The following is a 19,819-nucleotide window of genomic DNA, read 5'->3' on the forward strand; positions in this document are numbered from 1 at the left end:
TAAAGGAGTATGATTATATTGCAGTTATTAGTCCTGTCATACCTACATAACTCTCCAACCACATTCCATCATCTCAATGCAATGGGCAGGACCAACTCCTATTACTAATTCTTTTGTGCACTTTAAGTTTGTGAAAAATGCATTTTTGTAGAAACCAGATTTTCTCTCTTCCATCGGGTTTCTTCTGTTTGCAGTAGGTGCTCACAATAGGTTGTTTTGTGCAGTTCCTGGAATTAACATTAGCTTGCAGTTAGTTGCAATCTTGAGTGGTTCTAACTATTTTAATAGAATAAATACCTAGCAATTTCTTAGTTTACGATGTGCTTAATGGACATTAACATCTCAGTTTATGATAACCGTTTACGTACTTTTATAGCTAAAAACAAATATACATCTTTAAATAAAATATAGTATATCTGGGATTACAAAGAATTCGGCAGTTGACATGATGAATTGTTGTGAAGATACCAGGCTGATCTCTTTAAATATATCAAAAGGGAATATAAAGGTCCCTTGTCTCTGTTGTATAAGGATAAGATTCCTGCCAGTTACTGGTTACCATAAGATAACATCAGGAAGATCACTTAGTGGAAGGCAGGAAGATTCGTTTAAGGCTAATTACTATCTCATGTATTGTAAGCTGGCAGTTGTCCATTAATGAATGGAGTCTTTGCGTTCGCTCATTTATCATTTATAATAGAAAGCGATCTCAGACGTTAGACAGTACTGTCAGTTGAAAACACTTTTTTTTTTTTCAAAGAGAAGGTAAGTGCTTGTTAAAAGGAGACGAACACTGCTGTAGGTATTACAGGAACAAATATTAAACATGGACAGCTGCACCATGTAAGCTTTCTCACTCTGACCTGCCAGTTCTTCTCAACCTTAACTTAAAAGAGAACCTTATAAGGGGTGGTAGGGTAGTTAATGGCTTCATGATTATGAAAACCATTGAACCTCTTACATGGAGTGTCAGCCAGCAATACAAATGGGGGCTGGGGTAAGTTAGATTCTTTATCTGTTTGAAAAGCTTCCAGATTCGATATAGCAAAGCCCCGGTGGGTGCCATTAGAACAGTTTTAGAAGTGAGGGGTGTCCTGATGATGGAGAGACATGGAAAACCATGCATTTGTTATTACTGGCTTCAAGCCAGGTGGGTGTGGCAGCTAACCCAGCACCCTTAGATTCAGCAAGCACAGCTCCCAATGCCCTTACCCATTTCAATCCCATCCCACTTCAATCTCTTAGATCTCTTTTAACACTAAAGACATTGATAGTTGTTTCTCCTAAGAAGAAATAAATCCATGCCTTTCTTACCCTGCCACAATACTGGAATAGCCATTATCAGCCAAAGCCCTGTCAATATTGTATCTAAACTTCCTTTTTAAAAAGGAGTGTAACAAGACACGTTTTTGCTAGGGTCTGTAACATTCCATGCAAAATTTTGCTCTGTAAGGGCCCGATCCTGCACCACTTTGAATGTAGTGGGAGTTTTGGGCAGTTTGATTTCAATGGCAGAAGGAATGGGGCTTGAGTGTGTGTTCTTGTGTGTTTTTTTTTTTTACCACATTAAAATATATTAAAAAATCTTTTTCCATATTTTGACTTCTGGTGAAGCTACATGTCCTCCCTTATGTTTAGATGTTTTTCACACACATCTAGTTGTACATTGGTTTCTAGTAATAATTGTATGACTTATTGGCACATATGAATTATCTGACTGGATGGATTTCCTGTAGGTAATAGCTATATTTTTTAATTCTGTTCTGATGTAATTTTCATATGTAAATTCGTTTCAATTGGCTTTGAAAAGACTTTGCATCCTCAGCCGTTAAGATAGCTACTGGTCATACAAGGCCAATATGGTTAAATTAGACATTTTAAAATATAATTTAAAGATTAGATGTAACATAGATTTACTTAACTGGCTTTGGATTAACCCAATGTGCTTGGAACCTTTTTCATCCTGTATTTTGTAACATCTGAAGTCATAAACAACTTTTTAAACAGTAAAACCAAGAAAACAGTGTGAAGCTAGGAAAAGCACATTGCAGTGTAAAGGCTGAAAATTTAAAAGAAGAAAAACCAAAGGACATGTTCTCCTTTTCCAGACTATTAAACAAAAAAACCATCCCTTCCTTTTTAGCATATAAACAAATTGTGTCCAGTTTCGTACCCCCCCCATTACTGATAAACCGATGTCCTAGTCTTTGTAAAAGCGTAGTAAACTATAATAAACACAAAGCAAAAATAAAATCATGACACCATCATGGTGGCAGTGATGAATATTTTGTTACACTGAAGTGTATTTATTTATTTTATTGGCTTTTCTATGGCACTTATACCTATGGGTGTCTGAGTTTATTTTCACAACACTCCTATGACGTTGGGAAGATTTATCTATGTTTTACAGCTAGTGTAGTTAGGCACAGAGTGATTGAATTACCCAAAATCACACAAGAAGACTGTGTTTGAATTGGCACTAGAACCCAGATTTTCAGTGTTCTAGTCTCAAGTGATTAACAGTGAAAAGATTCTGAAACTTAATGATGTCTCTGTTTTTTTTGTTTTGTAGGGTACCCTTGAAAGTAGAACAAGCGAACAATGCACGAGATGCCTTGGCTAAAACTGTATATAGTCATCTTTTTGATCATGTGGTAAACCGAGTAAACCAGTGTTTTCCATTTGAGACCTCTTCTTTCTTCATTGGTGTTCTAGATATAGCTGGTTTTGGTAAGTGCTTTTATTTTTTTTTATTTTTTTTTTTTTGCCAGTTTCATGTTTCCCAGATAATTTTATCAGTTTTACCTATTCTACTGCTATCAGAGATACAGTGATTCATGCATGATTTTTGTGGTAGAAAGTTGTTGGATTTTCTTGTCCTTTATCATTCGTGTGTATGTACCCACACTGTCAGTAGGTACAATGGTATATTAATGAGAACGGACACTGTTCAGATAATTCTGAGATACAAAGGTATAGGGGAGTTTCTCGAGATATTAACAGAATCTCTAAATCATGAATGTGAAGCTGGAGTGTCTACACAGACACCACTTTTTCCTGTGTGTAGCTCTGTCCAGCCTGTGCAGTTTGTGTCCAAGAAAGTTCCCAGACTAGGCATGGCAGAATTTAATTTTTACAGTTTTGGGGTATAATATAGATCAGTGGTCTCCAACCGTTTTGTGTCCAGTAGCACATTCATGTTTTCAGAAGAGTGTGATGGGTGCCAACAGTTACTCACATACAGGGTCGGCTCCAGGCACCAGTGGAGCAAGCACATGCTACAGGGCGGCATTCCATCGGTTCTGCAGTTGAAGCGTTTTTTTGTTGTTGTTGTTGGTTTTTGTTTTTGTTTCTGGGTTTTTTGGTGCCAGTTCTGGGCAGTGCAGAGAGAAGCTGGGAGGACAGAGAACACTGGTGCCTGCAGCCCTGGAGTATCCTGTCCCCAGCAGGCACGGGGCCCTAGCTTTTCTCTGGCTTACGCCACGACCTCGCGCCTGCCAGGGACCAAGAACACCGGTGGCCCGCGAGCCTGCAGCCCCGGAGTTCTCTGGTCCCATGCAGGCACAGGGCCACGGCTTCTCTCCCCTGCTGGGCACTAGGCGGGTGCACATAAATGCCCCGGTGGGCGCCATGGCAGCGGGCCCCTCCATCTGAGAGCTGAGACCCTAGGGGCAGCTGATCTCTCCATGGGGAGCTGCAAGCCTTGACTCTCAGCCCCCCACACTGCCCCTCGTTTCAGTGGGTGGAAGCACTCCTGTGAGGATGCACACCACCAAGAGAAGGAGGGTAATGTGGATATGAGCCACCACAGTGATGGCCAGGGGAACCCACAGATGATATGGCGTTCTTGTAAGGGCTGTGCTGTGAAGTAGCTTCAGGGTGGTAGTGTGGAGATAAGGGCCTTGTTCTACTGCATTCGTGCTGTGTATAATAATAGTAATGACTTGTATTGGAGAGTGTGAGATCAGATATAACTGCAAGTTATTGGTTCCAGAAACATGAACTTTCACGTCCTTTTTATTTCTGGTTTATACTCAACTTGTTACAGGTACTGTGAGACTCTGTAAAACCGCTTCATTCAATATGCTTGTCATGGATCTGAACAAAAGATTTGGTGTTAAAACATTCTCTGTTTAACCCCCTTCCCCAACATTATATAACTAAATTTTCAGAATACTAATTTATCATAATTCAAAGCAGCTTAACGTGTTTTTTTTTCAGAATATTTTGAACACAACAGTTTTGAACAGTTTTGTATTAACTACTGTAATGAAAAGCTGCAGCAATTCTTCAATGAAAGGATTCTGAAAGAGGTAATTTATATCTCACTTCATGTCTGAGTAACCCACTGACTTTTCTGAAAAGAAAATTAAGATAAGGGTATGTGAAATAGCAATGCTTTCCATACATTTTTGTTCATTTTCCTTTTAATTACAACTAAAGAACTTTGTGTGTCTGTAGTGTAGAGTCAGGTGTATACTTGAAGTGTAGTTTGCTCTTGGTTGAAGAATTTTTCATTTGTTGTATATATCAAATTATTTCCCAGTTTGAGTTGGTTGGTGCTTTGTTCATCTTTGGGAACATGCATTAAGCACAATGCACTAAGCAATTATTATTATTAATTGTAGTGTGTTAGCATCTAGAGGCCAGAGTAAACATACAATGGAGACAGTCCTGGATCTGAAGAGTTTACAATTGGAGTATGAGATTATAGGCAATGGGTGGGGGGTGGGGTGGGAAGAGCCAAGAAACAATGACATATTAGTCAGTTTGATCAACTGGTCACAGCACGCAGAATGCCTAACTGCTGTTTAGTATAGGCTTTGTGGCAGAGAAAATTTCTAAGGAGGGATCTGAAAGAGGACTACAAGGTAAAATCTAAAATGCACCATTTTTGTGGCTTTCCTTGTCTTCCCCATGCAAAAGGGGAGAGAGAGAGTTCAGATGCCCTTATTAAACTGCACGTGCCCCAGGACTGCACAGGTTTTTTGGCACTACTCCAACTGCCCTGCTTAGCTTTCAGAATTCAGTAAGCTCTCAATTAAGGAATACTTTCTCCTCAAATAGTACTATCAAATATGACCCCTTCTCAACAGGTAGTCCTCATGAAATCAGTATGTTTGAAACTGATCTAGGACTTCAAAGTAGTGAATAAAAACTAAAATGATGTGTTCAGGTTGCACTTCTGCTGCATATTGAAAACGAGTATGATTGGATAAACTATTGGTTAAACTCTGAAAAGGACCATTGGTACTTTGGCTGGGGCAGCCTGAGAGGGGCAAGACTCAGAAACAGCTCCTTGTCTTGTGTCTTGTCTGCCTGCAATACGGAAGAGCTAGATAGAAATGGGATAAGAGCATAAGAGGTCAAAGCAGTTTATCATATTTCTAAGAACAAGAGTAATGGATTGGACAGATTGAAGAGGCTCCCCTGAACACTGGATTAAGTGAGCCAGGCCTTTTAGAAGCTCAGGGCAAGAAAGAAGCTGGCTACTTTGGCACAATTTTATCCCCAGGAACTAATGAACTTTAATTTTAGGACTATGTTGACTTGTGACCCGAGAACATTTGCTATGTAAGTCACTGAAAGAGGATATCAAACTCTACCATGCAATCAGAAAAGTGACTTTGTAATTGTGGTTTAAAAACTTCTGAATGAACTTCCAGATAGAGCTGTTTTAAGTAAAACTGCATCAGTGACTAAATTGTTGGAAAATCAGGTTTTCATCAAACTTATGAGAGATGATTTTTCTTGTCTGAGTACCATTTTTCCTCAGCATGGCAGGAATATTAAGAAGATGCTTCAAATTCCAAGGCCAAAAACCTTTTTAAAGTCTTGTTGTCACTATGGTGGCATTTAATCACCTACAAACATCCTGAGCTTTTGGAGTTCTTGGATTTTCTGTTGGATAGATGTTGTCCTGATAGTCTGAGATTGTATGGAGGTAGCAGAGCTTGGAGGTAATATTCTTATCAGTCTCTTACTAGCTTTATTTAAATTTAATGTACTTCCTTTATAAGACTCACTAAATTATTGATAGCAGTAAGCACTTAAAAATGGATGCCAACAATAACTAAAATATTTGAATTCTATCTGGTGGTAGCCCTTTTTTTCTAGTGGATTGAAGTTAGAAGGGACATACAAGCTTTAGTTTTGAAGGCGAGGTAAGACTGTGTCATCTCTGTGAGATAGTACTTTCAGAGAACAATTACAAATAACAATTTTTTATTACTTTGTAATGCATACTAGAAAACTAGGTAAAAGGTCAGATTCTACTGAGTAGCATTTTTCTAAGCAAATAGTTATTGTATTGCAATTACCGTAAAAATATACAAAAGCCAAGCAGATTCTTTTATCTTTTTAAATATTAAACTACTGCTTATAGTGCTTTTCTTCAAATTTTGGATATTATTTGAGCTCCTTCACTTGTCACGTGGGCTGGGTTTAAAGCCTATTGTGGCCAAAGGAAAGATGATATATTTCACAATATGCCTAACAGTCTATTGCAGACACAAATTTGCGAAGACAGGCCAATAATAAGGAAATAAAAAAAGCTGTTCTCTTCCTATTCATGTGAGTGCTTGGAAGAATATTTAATTAAAATTACAATACATCGAAAAACAGTAATTGATGCATACTCAGAGTTTGCAAGCTTTGTACAAATGAAGGTGGCATTTGAGTATATAATCAAATAATTTTAATAGTTTGAATGTTTTAGATTGGGTTTCATTTAGTGACTTATAATGGGAGGTGGCTTTAGAGTTTACTATATGTAAATGAAATATAACATTGTGGGGGGAGAGGATGATTTCTCCAAAATGTATCTAAAGTTTAATTAAGTTTCTCTTACAAGCTCTATCTGCCTCCCTCCAATTTTGTCAGAAGTAACTCAATCTGGCTGAATGTCCTCGTGGACTGGTGACATATAGGAATAGTGTTTTGCCACAAGTTTGCGCAGTTATAGGACAAGATATTTGCAAGATCAGATGTTTGAAAACACGAGTTCATATCCCCTGAAAAGTACCTTAACTCCTTTTTTTTTTTTTTTTTTTTTTCCTATTTATAGACAGCTTGGATATGGAAAATTCTAAAAACTTAATTTATTCTATTTATTTTCTTGATGCTTCAACAAGGTGAATTTTTGTAGTTACCTGAAAGGTTTACTCGGGACCTGTGGAATTCCTGAGTACTCAAACTTCTAGAGCCTATGTGTGGATTTTAGTGTGTCTTGGCGTCGACTTGCCTTTGAATTTTAATTCTGCATACAGTGTGTGCTGAAAATTTTGAATTAAAGTATAAACATCGTATAGGTAATCCACTGAAGTCCATTTCTGTGGAGCTAATTTCATCTGTCATCTTGGCACCCAGCTACTTTCTTGATGGATAGGTGTTTATTTCTCAGAGTGTCTGCATCTTTAGGGTTATGTGGTCCTTCTATTCTATGAAAAAGTTCTCAGTATTTCGTTCTCACATCTGCATTTACAGAGCTAGTTCAGTGGGTATAGATAGGCTCATTTCTAGTATATAGGGAGCAGAACATTGGCTTTAGAGTCAGAGCACAATGTATTCATACACATCATCCTAAGCTTCAAGTCAATTCACAACTCTGTCTGCTTACTTGTCCACTCCCTTTTTCTTATCACACTCGGCCCCCACCTTCTGTTCTTCTGCTAAAGACTCTGGGACTGGCGTGGTATGTGGGCTTAATTCCCTTTGCATATAGAGCACTCTGCTGTCAGGTTGTTCAGTGGTATTTCATATGTAACACTTTCTTAGGGTCTGTAAATGTAACTTACCTGATGAGTCCTAGGTCTGGCATTCTTGGGAGCTTTGGGGGCTCCAACCACCCTACATTTTCCTAGGAGTGAAATGGTAGTCTCTCCTTCTACACCAGGCTTTTTGCCTTTCTCTTTGTGGCTGCACGCATTTGGGCACCTTGTCCTGGCTGTTTTCTAATGAACAAATCCTGTACAGTTGCTTCCTGTACAGAAACCTTGTAAAGTTTTATCCAAAATTGGCTTCTCGACTTCCGCAGTAAATCTCTTAGTAAATGCCCTTATGCACAGGGGTCAAATATTTGTCATTGAATCAGCCCTTCCCCCCTTGCTCCTCAAATTCACACATTTTACTTACACACTCGTTTCTCTGTGTTCATCACTTCTTGGGGATTTCTAATCTCACCCTGTACACGTCAAGGGGTAATTTGAATCCTTTGCAACACAGCCTTTAATTCATCATACTTCAAACTCTGTTCAGTTTCCACTTCATTAATCACATTTAATGCTTCACCCGAAAGCTTTGCAATCACTGTGGCCACTTTCTGGGCTTCTGGAATTTTGTGTAATTTGCACCAGGTCTTTCAAAGTAGGTGACAGAAACCATCTTAAATACAAATCTGATCCTTTGTGCTCGGTGGTAATTTTATCTCAGCTGGGTGTTCTCTTGTGAAGAGGAACACTTGACCTGTGGGGGATTGTTTGTGGTTTCTACCAGCCCAGTTACCCACTGTCTTTCTCCCTTTTGGAGGCTGCCATTTTCGGGCAGTGTGTGAATCCTGTCCTGTCCAGACCACACCACTGTGATGTTTTGATCAGGACTCCCAGAACTGTAAGCCACTGTCTTACCCTTCTGCCTCAGCAAGTGAGAGCATTTCTGCTGCTACTAAGCTGTGTGTCAGCTCCCTGCCAGTCCAGCCCATCTGTCTTGCCAGCAAACTCCTCGAGAACCTGCTAATTTAAACTGTGTCTTGTAGGTAACGAGCAATTAACCCCGGTTCCTGAGTTCCCCAGAGATGTCTTCCGGTGTATTCACTGGACACCCACAGAAATTATTAATTTCAATGCTTCCAAAGAGACAGAGCACACATCAGCCTGTTAGCTTAGCTGAAGACTCACATTTGACTTCAGTATAACGGCACTGAGATGGTTTATAGTAAAACTAAGAATGTTTATTTCCAAAACAGAGATTTAAATGATAAGCAAGGGAAAAAGAGACAGCTGTGCTTGCAAACAAAACATGCTTTTTAGTGTCTAAAATGTAATTTTAGCAAGTTACAAACTGTTACATGTTAGTTTCCTCACCTACATCGAGTTACCAGCATCTCTGGTCCTCCTGGCCAAGGAATCCAACTTTCACAGGCTCAGAGAGTGCTGCTCCCTGTGTTCCCTAAATGACGGTTAACTAAAATGTCTTTCTGCACGTTCTGTTACCAAAAATCCATTGTCCCTGCCTCAAGAGCCAGGAAAGCTTCCTGGGATGCAGATTCCCTTGTTTTTCCCGTCCGGGTATGCTTACTAAATTGTCTCCTTTGCCACTCATTAGCTTGATGGCTTTGTTTAACTTATCTGTAAATATACATTCCTTGTGCTCTGTAACCAAGCCAGCCAGACATGCAAATCCACATTCCTTTGTCAGGCTTGGTGTATGTACTACCTTCCAAACACACTTGAAGAACACATCTCCAGCACACACACACATAACTCTTTTTATTCAGCCTGTACACAATGCTTTTTGGGAACAATATGTCACTAGTATGTTTCCATATAATATCTTACATGACACCTTTTTATATGCCTCTTATGACAACTGTGTGTTGTGGGCACTGTGTGTGTCAAACCTGATATGAGTTACATTATGGTGAGCCCTCTGCCATTTGGCATTGAGGGGCACCCAGGGCCACAACTTATTGGTTAACTTCTCATGTAATATCTTCTACTTTGATATCCATTTTTCATGGGAAAAGAATAGATCCACAATCCTGTTTGGGCCCTCTGGTTGCTGTGTAACATAAATGGTGGGAAGAGCACATTTGGGAAATGTTTAATGCTCCCAATTGAATTTTCAAATAGAAAAAATGAACTAAGCAGTTTATTGTCCAAGGTGTCCTGCAGTTATGTCTGGGTAGCATTAAAAAATCAATTTGAGTTTGAAAAAAAAGGATATTTTTTTAAAAGCAGAGTGGGAGCAGGTAGGGAGGAAGTTGGAGAGGAGGAAGAAAATTGATTGAGTCTTAAAGTATTTTATATAATTTTAGAACTTAGAAATTGGAGGGAAAAAAAAAACAACCCCAAAAGATTATAAGGTTCATTTTAAATGTTTTAAATGTTACCTTTTTAAAAAAACAAAACAAAAAAAGCTCTTCATTTTATAATCTCCGATGAGACATCTACTACCACACTTTGGGTGGCTGAAGGCACAAAGGAGCTATATATCTGAGATGTAGCTTAATGAACAAGTAAAAGACATCTTATCTTAATGTTTTCTGAATATATTTCTGAAACTTCAAGAATTTAAAAATGTTTTGTGTGGTGCTAGTTGCACTTGGTTCTTAGAACCATTTCATATGTCAGAATCACAGCACAGGAGAAACTTTTATGATCATCAGAAAGCTCAAATTGGCACTTAAAGCATACTGTAAAAATAAAATACCCTATGTTGGAAGGTGTGAAGAGAGAAAGATCGTAATTTTCTCATCATGTTTATGTGACATTCTAAACTGGGATTCAGAGCTTTTTAGAGTCTTTTTGTATTCATTTTAAGAAGTCATTATTTTTAATCAAGAATATATTGTTTAGGACTTTTTCTAAAATTCTTGCATATTATGTTTGAAAGTAAATCAAGTAACCCTGCTAAGAAACTAGAAATAAGTTAAATGTAAAGATCATTTTTTCCTGTTAATAATTTTCATATTAATAATTTTCTCAAAAGTGCTGAACTCCAAATAATTCTAACGCTGGAAAGTAATATTCTCAAGACAAATATTGACATCTTACTAAAGTACTTTTATCCCTAATGTATCTAAAATACATATTATATTGTTAGTATTAAGGAGGAAATGGAATTGGAACTATATAAGCTATAGCCAAGCACTTAAAATCTCTGTTGTTGTTTCATTGTGTTATAAAGTAAATTGTTTCCTGGTGCATGGGAAAAACTGTGGAAACGGTATTTCCCTGATATTTTTTTTATTCTAGGAACAGAACTTTACCAGAAAAAGATCTGGGAGTCAATGGAAGCATATGTAGATAATCAGATTGTATAGGTATGTACTGAAACACGTATACTGTCATTAAAGTGTTATGTCCTGGGAGCATAGTCGCTTTCAAATAGAATAAAAAATATGAATTGAGTAGGTGTAGTAATTTTTTCATAATCAGTCACTTGTCTAGATTGTGAATCCTGCTCTGGTCTAGTTGCTGATGCTGTAACTGGTGTCTGTATGGATTAGAGGTCTCTTCACTGATGCAGTTGCAGGATTGAGGGATATTTATATTGCTTGTTGGCAATTGTTGCAGATGACCCTGTGTTGTCTCTTAGCCACTGGCTGTCTGCCCACTGAGTTGTTCCGGGCTGAGGGTCAAAGATGGAGATCAATTCAGAGTCTCTGCAAGTTTGTTTTGCAGAGAGGACCAATTCCTGTGGCAAAATAATTCAGGGACGTTTCTTCTGCCCTGTTTATATAATAGTAACACATAGGAACCCCCAGCAGTTATGAAGTCTTCATTGTTGATAAGTGCATATAAATAATGCTCAGACATAGTACGCCTGAATATCTTGTAATTTGAGGGTGGTGAAACATGGGGATTTCCAGGTAAATAAGTCAAAGCAGATAATGTGAGGTATACAGAGCAATATTTTTTGCACAAGGAAATTTATAAGATCTTGTGAACCCAAGCAGAGATGTTTTATATTGGAAAGTAAAAGAAGTCCTTCCTTACATTTTGTCAGGGTCTGCCCCCCCCCCCCCCTTACACTTGTTGCTTGAACAGGATGAATTAAAAACAAAATAAAAATGTAGGTATTGCTATTGTTTTCAGTATGTGAGAGAGGACTAAAATGGTCTATCTGCTCCCAACTTTGGTTACCCTAATTGGGGTTATCCAATATGATGAAGAGAGAAACTGACTTTGACATGCAATTCAGTGCAGCATTGACTGTGATAGCTTCAGGATTCCCATCGGGAGGCAGTGATGATGGCAGGATACCCCCATCTGGTATCAGTTGCAAAGTCATCGCTGGTGGTTCCTTCTGAGCGTTTATAGATGTGTTCAGACATCTTTCCTCCTAGGCAGACATGGATATGCATCACTGTCTCTGCATTGGCCACTGGTGGCCATGTCAGGCAAAGATGACTGATGGCTGCTGACAGAACAGTAGGAGATGATCTAGGGAAGAAACCTAAAGGGTAGCAGCAAGAAAAGTACTGTCCTGTTATATGAACACAAACCAGCCCCATCTTGTAGTCTGTAGGTTTGAATTCCTACAAAAAAAATCATTTATAATTATTTCAGATGCATATTTATTTTTTTAAATATGCTTCAGAAGCAGGAAAGGGCTTTCTGTTGTCTTAGTTCAATACCACTGGTTTAAGTATAAACACATTTTCATTTGAGGCTTTGCTTTTTGTGTTGCCATATGAGACTGAGGTGTGAGAGTATTGCATTATACTGCACCTTCCAAAATGTTCCAATTCCAGTGACATCTGATAATTTATAATCAGTAGACTCCTTAAATATAGTGTTGATTTGATATGTATGTATTTTTTTGGTGGGGAGGAAATCTCACTCTTCTCTGCCTCAGTGCAGATGCTATTCCTGCCTAACACCAGATCTTGAGAATAAAGGATTCTTCTGCCTAAATCTCTGAATTTAATATAGTTTCCTATAATAAAATTAAGGGAGGGCAGTAATTGCAGTGAACATCTGTAAGCAGTATTTGAATAGGAGACAGAACAAAGGTAGATTATGTTGCCTTAGACAGTTACTTTTCAAATCGTCATCTCTTCCTTTTTCCAAAGCCAATATTGGGTAGGGCCAAGGTTGTGAGCAGATTTCACGCAAACCTATTTTGAGCTGCCATTTGAGCCTGTTGTTAAGGTGTTGCCTGGATGGTTTTATATACCGTACTATACAGCTGTCTTGTGGCTGACCATTACCTCTCTCTCTCTCTCTCTCCCTCCATGCACTCTTCCACAGAGAACAGTTGCAGGCAGTTGGTACGGGGTCATTTTAGTAACATGGTCAAACCATTGTAGTTAGCATCTTTTGACGATTGTAGTCACTTACTGCACTTTCACTTTTTTGTGGATGCTGCCATTTCTTAGTTTATCTAGTGTTACACCTACAGCCAGCAGTGCAGGAACAATTTGTATAATGAGGGTGCTAAGAGTTGTTGAACCAAACTGTAAATGATGGAAACCACTTAAAGCTAGGGAGTGCTGCTGCGCCCCCAGCACCTTAGTTCCAGCACCTATGCTGACAGCACAAGAAACTCATTTCAAATGTTTGTGGCTTTTGCTCCAGGCTCTTCATCAGTACCCATGTTTCACAACCATAAAGTAATGTGGGTACAGTGAATGTTTTATATAAATCTAGTTTTAGCTGTCACAGACGTTGATTTAACTATCTGAACATTTTTATTCAGGCATGGGAACATTCATTGTCAATAGCTGTCTGCCTTTCTATGTTGTCTTCACGTCATTTGTTATATGTTATGGTGGAACCCAAGTAGCGTGAACCATCTACTTGTTTGGTTACTACACCATTGATGACTAGTTTAGCCTGTTGATTTTTGATGTTGCCTTTAGTTTGGTCTTTTGTTCATTTTGTTTTTAATCCCCATTCTCTTGATGTTTTGTACAAGTTAGTTGCTGCTTCTTGTTTGCATTTCTCCACAGGGATTATCATTACAATATTATCCACAAAGTCAAGGTGATTGATAATTTGTCCCCAGTATTCTGCAGCCTCCACCGATATTACTAAGAGATTATTGGACTGAGCACGCATCCTTGTTTGACTCCCCTTTTCACTTCAAACCACTCCTTTGGCTCACCACTGACTCTTACTTCATGCCAAACTAGGCTGTACAGACACCGCAATATTGGAATCCATTTCCTGCTAAAACTATACCACTTGAGTACTTTTCACAGAGCCTGCCTGTTAATGGAGTTGAATACTTTCTGAAAGTCAGTGAATGTGCAAAATAATTCATTGATCTCTCTCTCCTCTCCTCCACCCCCCAAAGATTTGACGCAAAACAAATCACTGATCTGTGGTGGACCATCCAGCTCTAAAGCCAGCTAGTTAATCCGAAAGGATTTCCTCTGCTTTTTTTTTCATTTGGCCGAGAATCATTCTACAGAATACCTTGCTAGGAATGCTTATAAGACTTATTTCTCTGTAGCTGTCATCATCTGTCAGCTCACCTTTCTAAAAGAGCGATACAATAATTTAGTACTGCCAGTTTTCAGGGACTTTGCCCTTTGTCCCTGAATAGTTTGTCAAGGAGTATTACCTTGCTTCTTCCACCAGGCTTTAACACTTGAGGCAGTATACCATCTGTATCAGGTGTCTTGTTGAGTTTTCAGGAGCATGATTGCAGTTTCAGTTTCTGCTTCCAATATATGTCTTCCTTCATTGTTGCCTTCACAGTTGATAGCCTCAAAGACTATTCGTGTTCAATAGCTGATGAAAATATTCTTTCCATCTTTTAAGCTTTTGATCTTTATCCACTATATAGTTCCCCTGAGCATGTTGTAGCTGACTTGTTATAAGTGTTAACTTTGATAGTAATCTAACTTTCTGAAAAAGCCCTCTAGCATTACTTTATGTAAGTATTGTTCAATCTCTTTGCCTTCTCTCTCAAGCCAGTCTTTCATAGCTTTTTCTTTTTTTTAACCATTCTTTTAAATTCCTTGTGAAGCTGTCTGTATTTCTTTTTTCCACTCCAGGCAATTTTTAGCTTTCAGATATTATACTTTCTATTTCTTCTAGATAGGTTTTCAGTCTCTGGTGTCACCTAGTCTTTTCTTTTTTTGATATGGCCTTGCCCCTAAAAGCTTTTGCTCATGGCAGGAATTTATGTATTTTGCCTCTTCCCAGAATTGTTCTACTGTTGTGTTCTCTAGGCCTAAGAGAAGGGCAAAGTGGGCCACTGATGGTGTTTTGAAAGGTCACTGTAGTGTCTGTATTTTTCAAAGCTTTGATGCCATAGACCCCCTTGTCATCTTTTGCAAATTAACACTTCAAAAGCCTAAGTACAAACTCAGACCAATCACTGCCCCATGGTCTGAGTTTGTATTTAGCCTTCTGTAGACCTTGCAGTCTAGTACACTTGTTTTCCAGTGTTTTTTACTAAGATGACGTTGATCATGTTTTTTGTAGTATCATTAGAAATCTTTGTTTCTTTATTGACTCATCTGTGCTGATATGATGTGTGTTGTTTAAACAGATTGCTCCAGGTTCTGCACTACCAACAATCTGTCCCCTTATTCATTTCTATGCCTTCTTTTCCCAGGTCTCCCAGTCCATGTTATCATTCCCCATCTTGGCAGTAAAGTCCCCCCTAAGTTTTTAAGATTCTATGATTATGACCAAAAAACCTCTAGAGAGGGTTCCGGGAATCTCTTTTTGATGATCATTGTAAAATTGGTTTATGATGTTGTCTTCTGCATCCGTTGTGGGTGTGTAGTTTTGTATTATAGTCACATCTTGTAGTTTAACGCTCATTATGTGAGATGACACATGTATAGCTTTTCAAAGAACTGTAAGCTTTTTCTGGTAACCAGAATATTAAGGCAGCTTCTTTTGTTTGGTCATGTCTGTCCTTCCATAGTAGATGATTTTACGGTGCTTTATGGAAAGTTCCAATCCAGTGTGTGTCACATATACTGAGATTGTGTATAGAAAAAGATGTAGTTGTAGTTTTGTTAACTAATATTCTGGCTTTGCCGCATTGATACAGCGTTCTTGTGTTCCAATGTGTACTTTTATTTTGTTGCCAAACAATCTGTTCTTTCCTAGCCAAATTTTTGTGGCAGCTGAAATTCCCAAACTGCTGGCGCAGACCTTTTTGGGCGTAATCCGATCTATTTTGATCCTTGCCTGTTTTATCAGTTTCTTGGCTTAGGTAAAAATACTGAAGTCGAGGCAGCCTCCTTCTCTTTGCTACTCATGAAGGGTGCCTGAGTTGCATCATGAGGAGGTTAGAGTGAGGCATTGAGTTTGTAGTCCCCACTCCCACTTAAGTTACCACCACCCTCTCCAGTGCATGTGCAGAGATAGGTGTCTAAGAAATAGAAAGCCAGCACACCATGCGCAGAGCCACCTGAACTAGACAAAGCGAGATGCAGATGAGTAGGGTGTCCTATACCCCACCCCTCCCAATTTTTAGGAGACTTTATCAAGAGTTAAATCTGAGCTTAATCTGGGTTGCAGGGAGGCCAGGTTTAACTCCCCCTATGCCTGCTGGAGAAAGAGGATTTGAACAGGGGAGTTCTGCCTCTGAGCAGAGTGTTATAACTGCTGGTCTGTGGGATACTCTGTTGTGGCTCGCCCATCACTCTGGTTGAAGCTGTTCCATTTTGGATAAATAGAATCACTGGAGCAGGGGGACTGGACCCTGGGTCTTCCACCATGTAGATGGGTGTCCTAACCACCAGGCTGTAGAGTCTGTCTGTCTCTCTCTCTCTCTGTGGCCCAATGACTAAGTATTTATCTACAATGGAGCTATTTCATCAGGAGAGATTGAGGAGACCACATCAGAATATCCTATAGCCAGCATTTTTGAGCACTCTCTGAAGAGGTTGGAGACCCCTGTTCAAATTCTGTCTCCCTATCAAGCAGAGGAAGGAGTTGAACCTGAATCTCCCATATCCTGGGTGAGTGCTCTATTACTAGGCTAAAAGTTATAAGGGACCACTGTGACAGACTTATGTTACCAATCTGCCTGGAGTGTCAGTCGATTAGGCTTAGGCCACAGGATTTTTAGGGGAGGAGATGGAGGAGCACACCCAGTGACTGAATTTTAAAGCTTTATTAATAAAATAATAAAGTAACAGCGGAGAATGTTGGGACTGCTATTATGTTACTTAAAGGAAGCAAGAAAGCATTAGTACTCTAGCCCTAACTCACTTTTATATTTACACATGCACTATTCGAGGCTGACTAAGCCTGGGTGTAATGTAAGAAGAAAAGGGGAGAAAGGTGGATGGGAGTTTTTGTCCTGTGCACAGGTTGTTTAGGGTCTGCTGTGACTTTTGACTTGCTTTGGCTTTTGGGAGGGTTTTTAAGTCCTGGGTTCTTTTGGGGGTGTTTTTGTTAGGGCCCTCTGTTCCTGGTGCTTTTTGTACCAGTCCAAACTGGCTTTTTGTGGCCTTTTCAGCTTTCCCGCAAAACATACCGGTGATCGTGAGACAGTTATTTTTTCCTTGTTGTTTTACTCCTTTTCACGGCCCCTGCAATTCATTCAGCCACTCTCCTCTCTCACGGGTGGTCGGGGGATGGTGAACTCCCCCACTTCTTTCTTGGCAAGTAGCACAGTGTGTGCAATGGTCTTGGGCTAGAGTCAGCTCCTTACCTTCGGGTGTAGCTGGAACATCAAGTTAACCCATTCCCTTTCCCCCACACCAGCCTTTCTTCGTCTATAAAGAAACCTTTTGTTCCACACTTACACCTTGGTGTGCTCCTTCCCAAAATGCCTTGCGATGCTTGCAACAGTGTTAGCAACATACAGTACTGATCTGCCTCCCCAAGGGACCCCCTGAGGGAGGAGGGGCACTGGGTTGTGACATTTCCCCCCCTTTGGCCCCGGGTCAACCTTTTGTTGTGAAGGGTCACCATTTAGGTTTTTCCCCTCCCTTGGACACGGTGGCTAAGGTTACTGTTGGGTTTTTACATAAACAGCATTATAGCACAAACAAAATGGTTAGGGCAGCAACAATTGCATACATGAGTCAGTAGTGGCTTCTGGCTTTATTAGTAACAGCATAACATGTTTTTTTGTTGGCATAGATGCCCCATGTGGATGTCTGTGACAAAGGCAGCTTTTTTTAGATTAAACGTATACTGCAACACTATAAAGAAGGGGGCATTTGTTTGGAATACGGTTAGTTGTTTTTGTGTGTGCGCTAACGGCAGGAACACATTGGGTGTGATTTATGAAAAATTAAACACAACATAATTAGAAATATTAACCATATTTTGCATAGCCACGAGCCAATGCACTGCAAAAATGTTGTGCCTGAGAGTGTAACAGCAAATTAAGGGCCACTGTGGGATAGGTGCTTTTTTTAAACATACGCAGAGGTATTGGTAAGCACATGGGCCTTAGTGGGGGATGTATTTTGATGTGGTTTTTTTTTGTTTTTGTTTGTTTTTTTTAGCAGATGTGTTGATTCATTTTATAAAAGCGGCCTGGCAGTGCCTTTTTTTAATATTTTATTTGAGGGGGCTTTATAGGCCACAGCTGCTGAGTGTTGCCATTTGCAATTTATATGTGCTGATGGATAGAAGATGTAGTCAGCACATACTGCTTAGCCATGTTATTGTGGGAGCACCACCTTTTATATGTTGTGAAGGGCCACCCAGTTTTAGAAGCAGCCTTTTTAAAGGCCTGGTTGGATTTTTATAGCAGGGGGTGTTTTGGGTTAATTATGTTTGGGATTTAATTGGGGAGGGTTATGCAGTGCCAGGAGACTTGAGGCTTTTGGCAGAAGGCCACTCTTGGGAAAAATACCCAGGTAATATGTGATGCCACATTTTTAGGATGCTAAGCCACAATTGCCCCCCCACCAGTGGATAATTAACCATTTTTTTAACATGGTTAATTTTGAACAGTGGTAAAATTAACAAAGGAGGACAAAAGCATTGGACACTCAAGGATTTTTATAGATATGTGCTACAATATATACATTATATTATATTAATAAATTTTGCAGGCCTGAAGCAGCAAGAGCTGTTCCACCACTTTTGTTCAGCATGTTCCTGGGCTTTTGCTATTACTGCTTGGTTTTACCTTAACAAAGCAAGAGAGAAAAGAGAACAATATGAGTGCATCTATTGGGGAAACTGAGGCATGGACCAAAAACTCCCTAAATTATCAGTTGTTTTGTTACAGCCCTTTTTGGCTTTTATTATGGATATTGTTTGCTTGGTTTAGGAGATTACAACAATGATACTGCATTTTTAGGGATTAATAATTGCTATTGCCTGCCAAAGGGCCTTTTTATTTTGCTTTAGGCTATTACATGAGGAACAGGGTTTGCCCCTTGGGGGTTCATGGGAGGTTTGAGGCCACCCACCAGGTATTTTGCTGTGGCCCTGCTGTGTCTATCTGGACTATGCACTGTGTTTAAGACACATCCCCTTTAGCCTTGCACCACACTGTGGATCGGGCCCTATTAGCGGCTTGAGCCAGGGATAACCTTTGGAGGCATTTAAAAAAATTATTATTTATTTACTTAGATAATGACTGCAAGCAGTAAATATGCCCAATGGCCTGTGATGGGATGTTTGATGGGGTGGGATCTGAGTTGCTACAGAGAATTCTTTCCTGGGTGCTGGCTGGTGAGTCTTGTCCACATGCTCAGGATTTAGCCGATTGCCATATTTGGGGTCAGGAAGGAATTTTCCTCCAGGGCAGATTGGCAGAGGCCCTGGGAGGTTTCGCCTTCCCCTGCAGTGTGGGGCACGAGTCACTTGCTGGAAGATACTCTGCACCTTGAAGTCTTTAAACCATGATTTAAGGACTTCAGTGGCTCAGACATAGGTTAGGGGATTGTTACAGGAGTGGGTGGGTGAGATTCTGTGGCCTGTGTTGTGCAGAAGGTCAGACTAGATCATCATAATGGTCCCTTCTGACCTTAATGTCTATGATTCTATGATTTTATGGATAGCTGGAAACCCGGATGGTCCAGGCAGGTGGCTGATTTACAACTGAGGCCCACGACGCCATGACCAGAAACCTAGGGAAGAACATATGTTTTGAGCTGATTGGCATGTGCCAATTTTATTTTTTTTGGTGGTTGAAGCTGGTACACTAC

The 19,819-nt window shown here is 39.7% G+C and overlaps 1 protein-coding gene across 1 annotated transcript in view; it reads left to right on the plus strand.

The window, feature by feature from the left end:
• Positions 1 to 19,819, plus strand: part of MYO6 (myosin VI) — a 124,751-nt gene that overhangs the window by 48,900 nt on the left and 56,032 nt on the right. The window contains 2 exon segments of the mRNA XM_075064556.1: positions 2,573 to 2,730; positions 4,222 to 4,313. Of these exon segments, the coding sequence (XP_074920657.1) occupies positions 2,573 to 2,730; positions 4,222 to 4,313 (250 nt within the window).

This window comes from Chelonoidis abingdonii, chromosome 3 (genome assembly GCF_003597395.2).
Source record: "Chelonoidis abingdonii isolate Lonesome George chromosome 3, CheloAbing_2.0, whole genome shotgun sequence".
Taxonomy (NCBI): domain Eukaryota; kingdom Metazoa; phylum Chordata; order Testudines; family Testudinidae; genus Chelonoidis; species Chelonoidis abingdonii.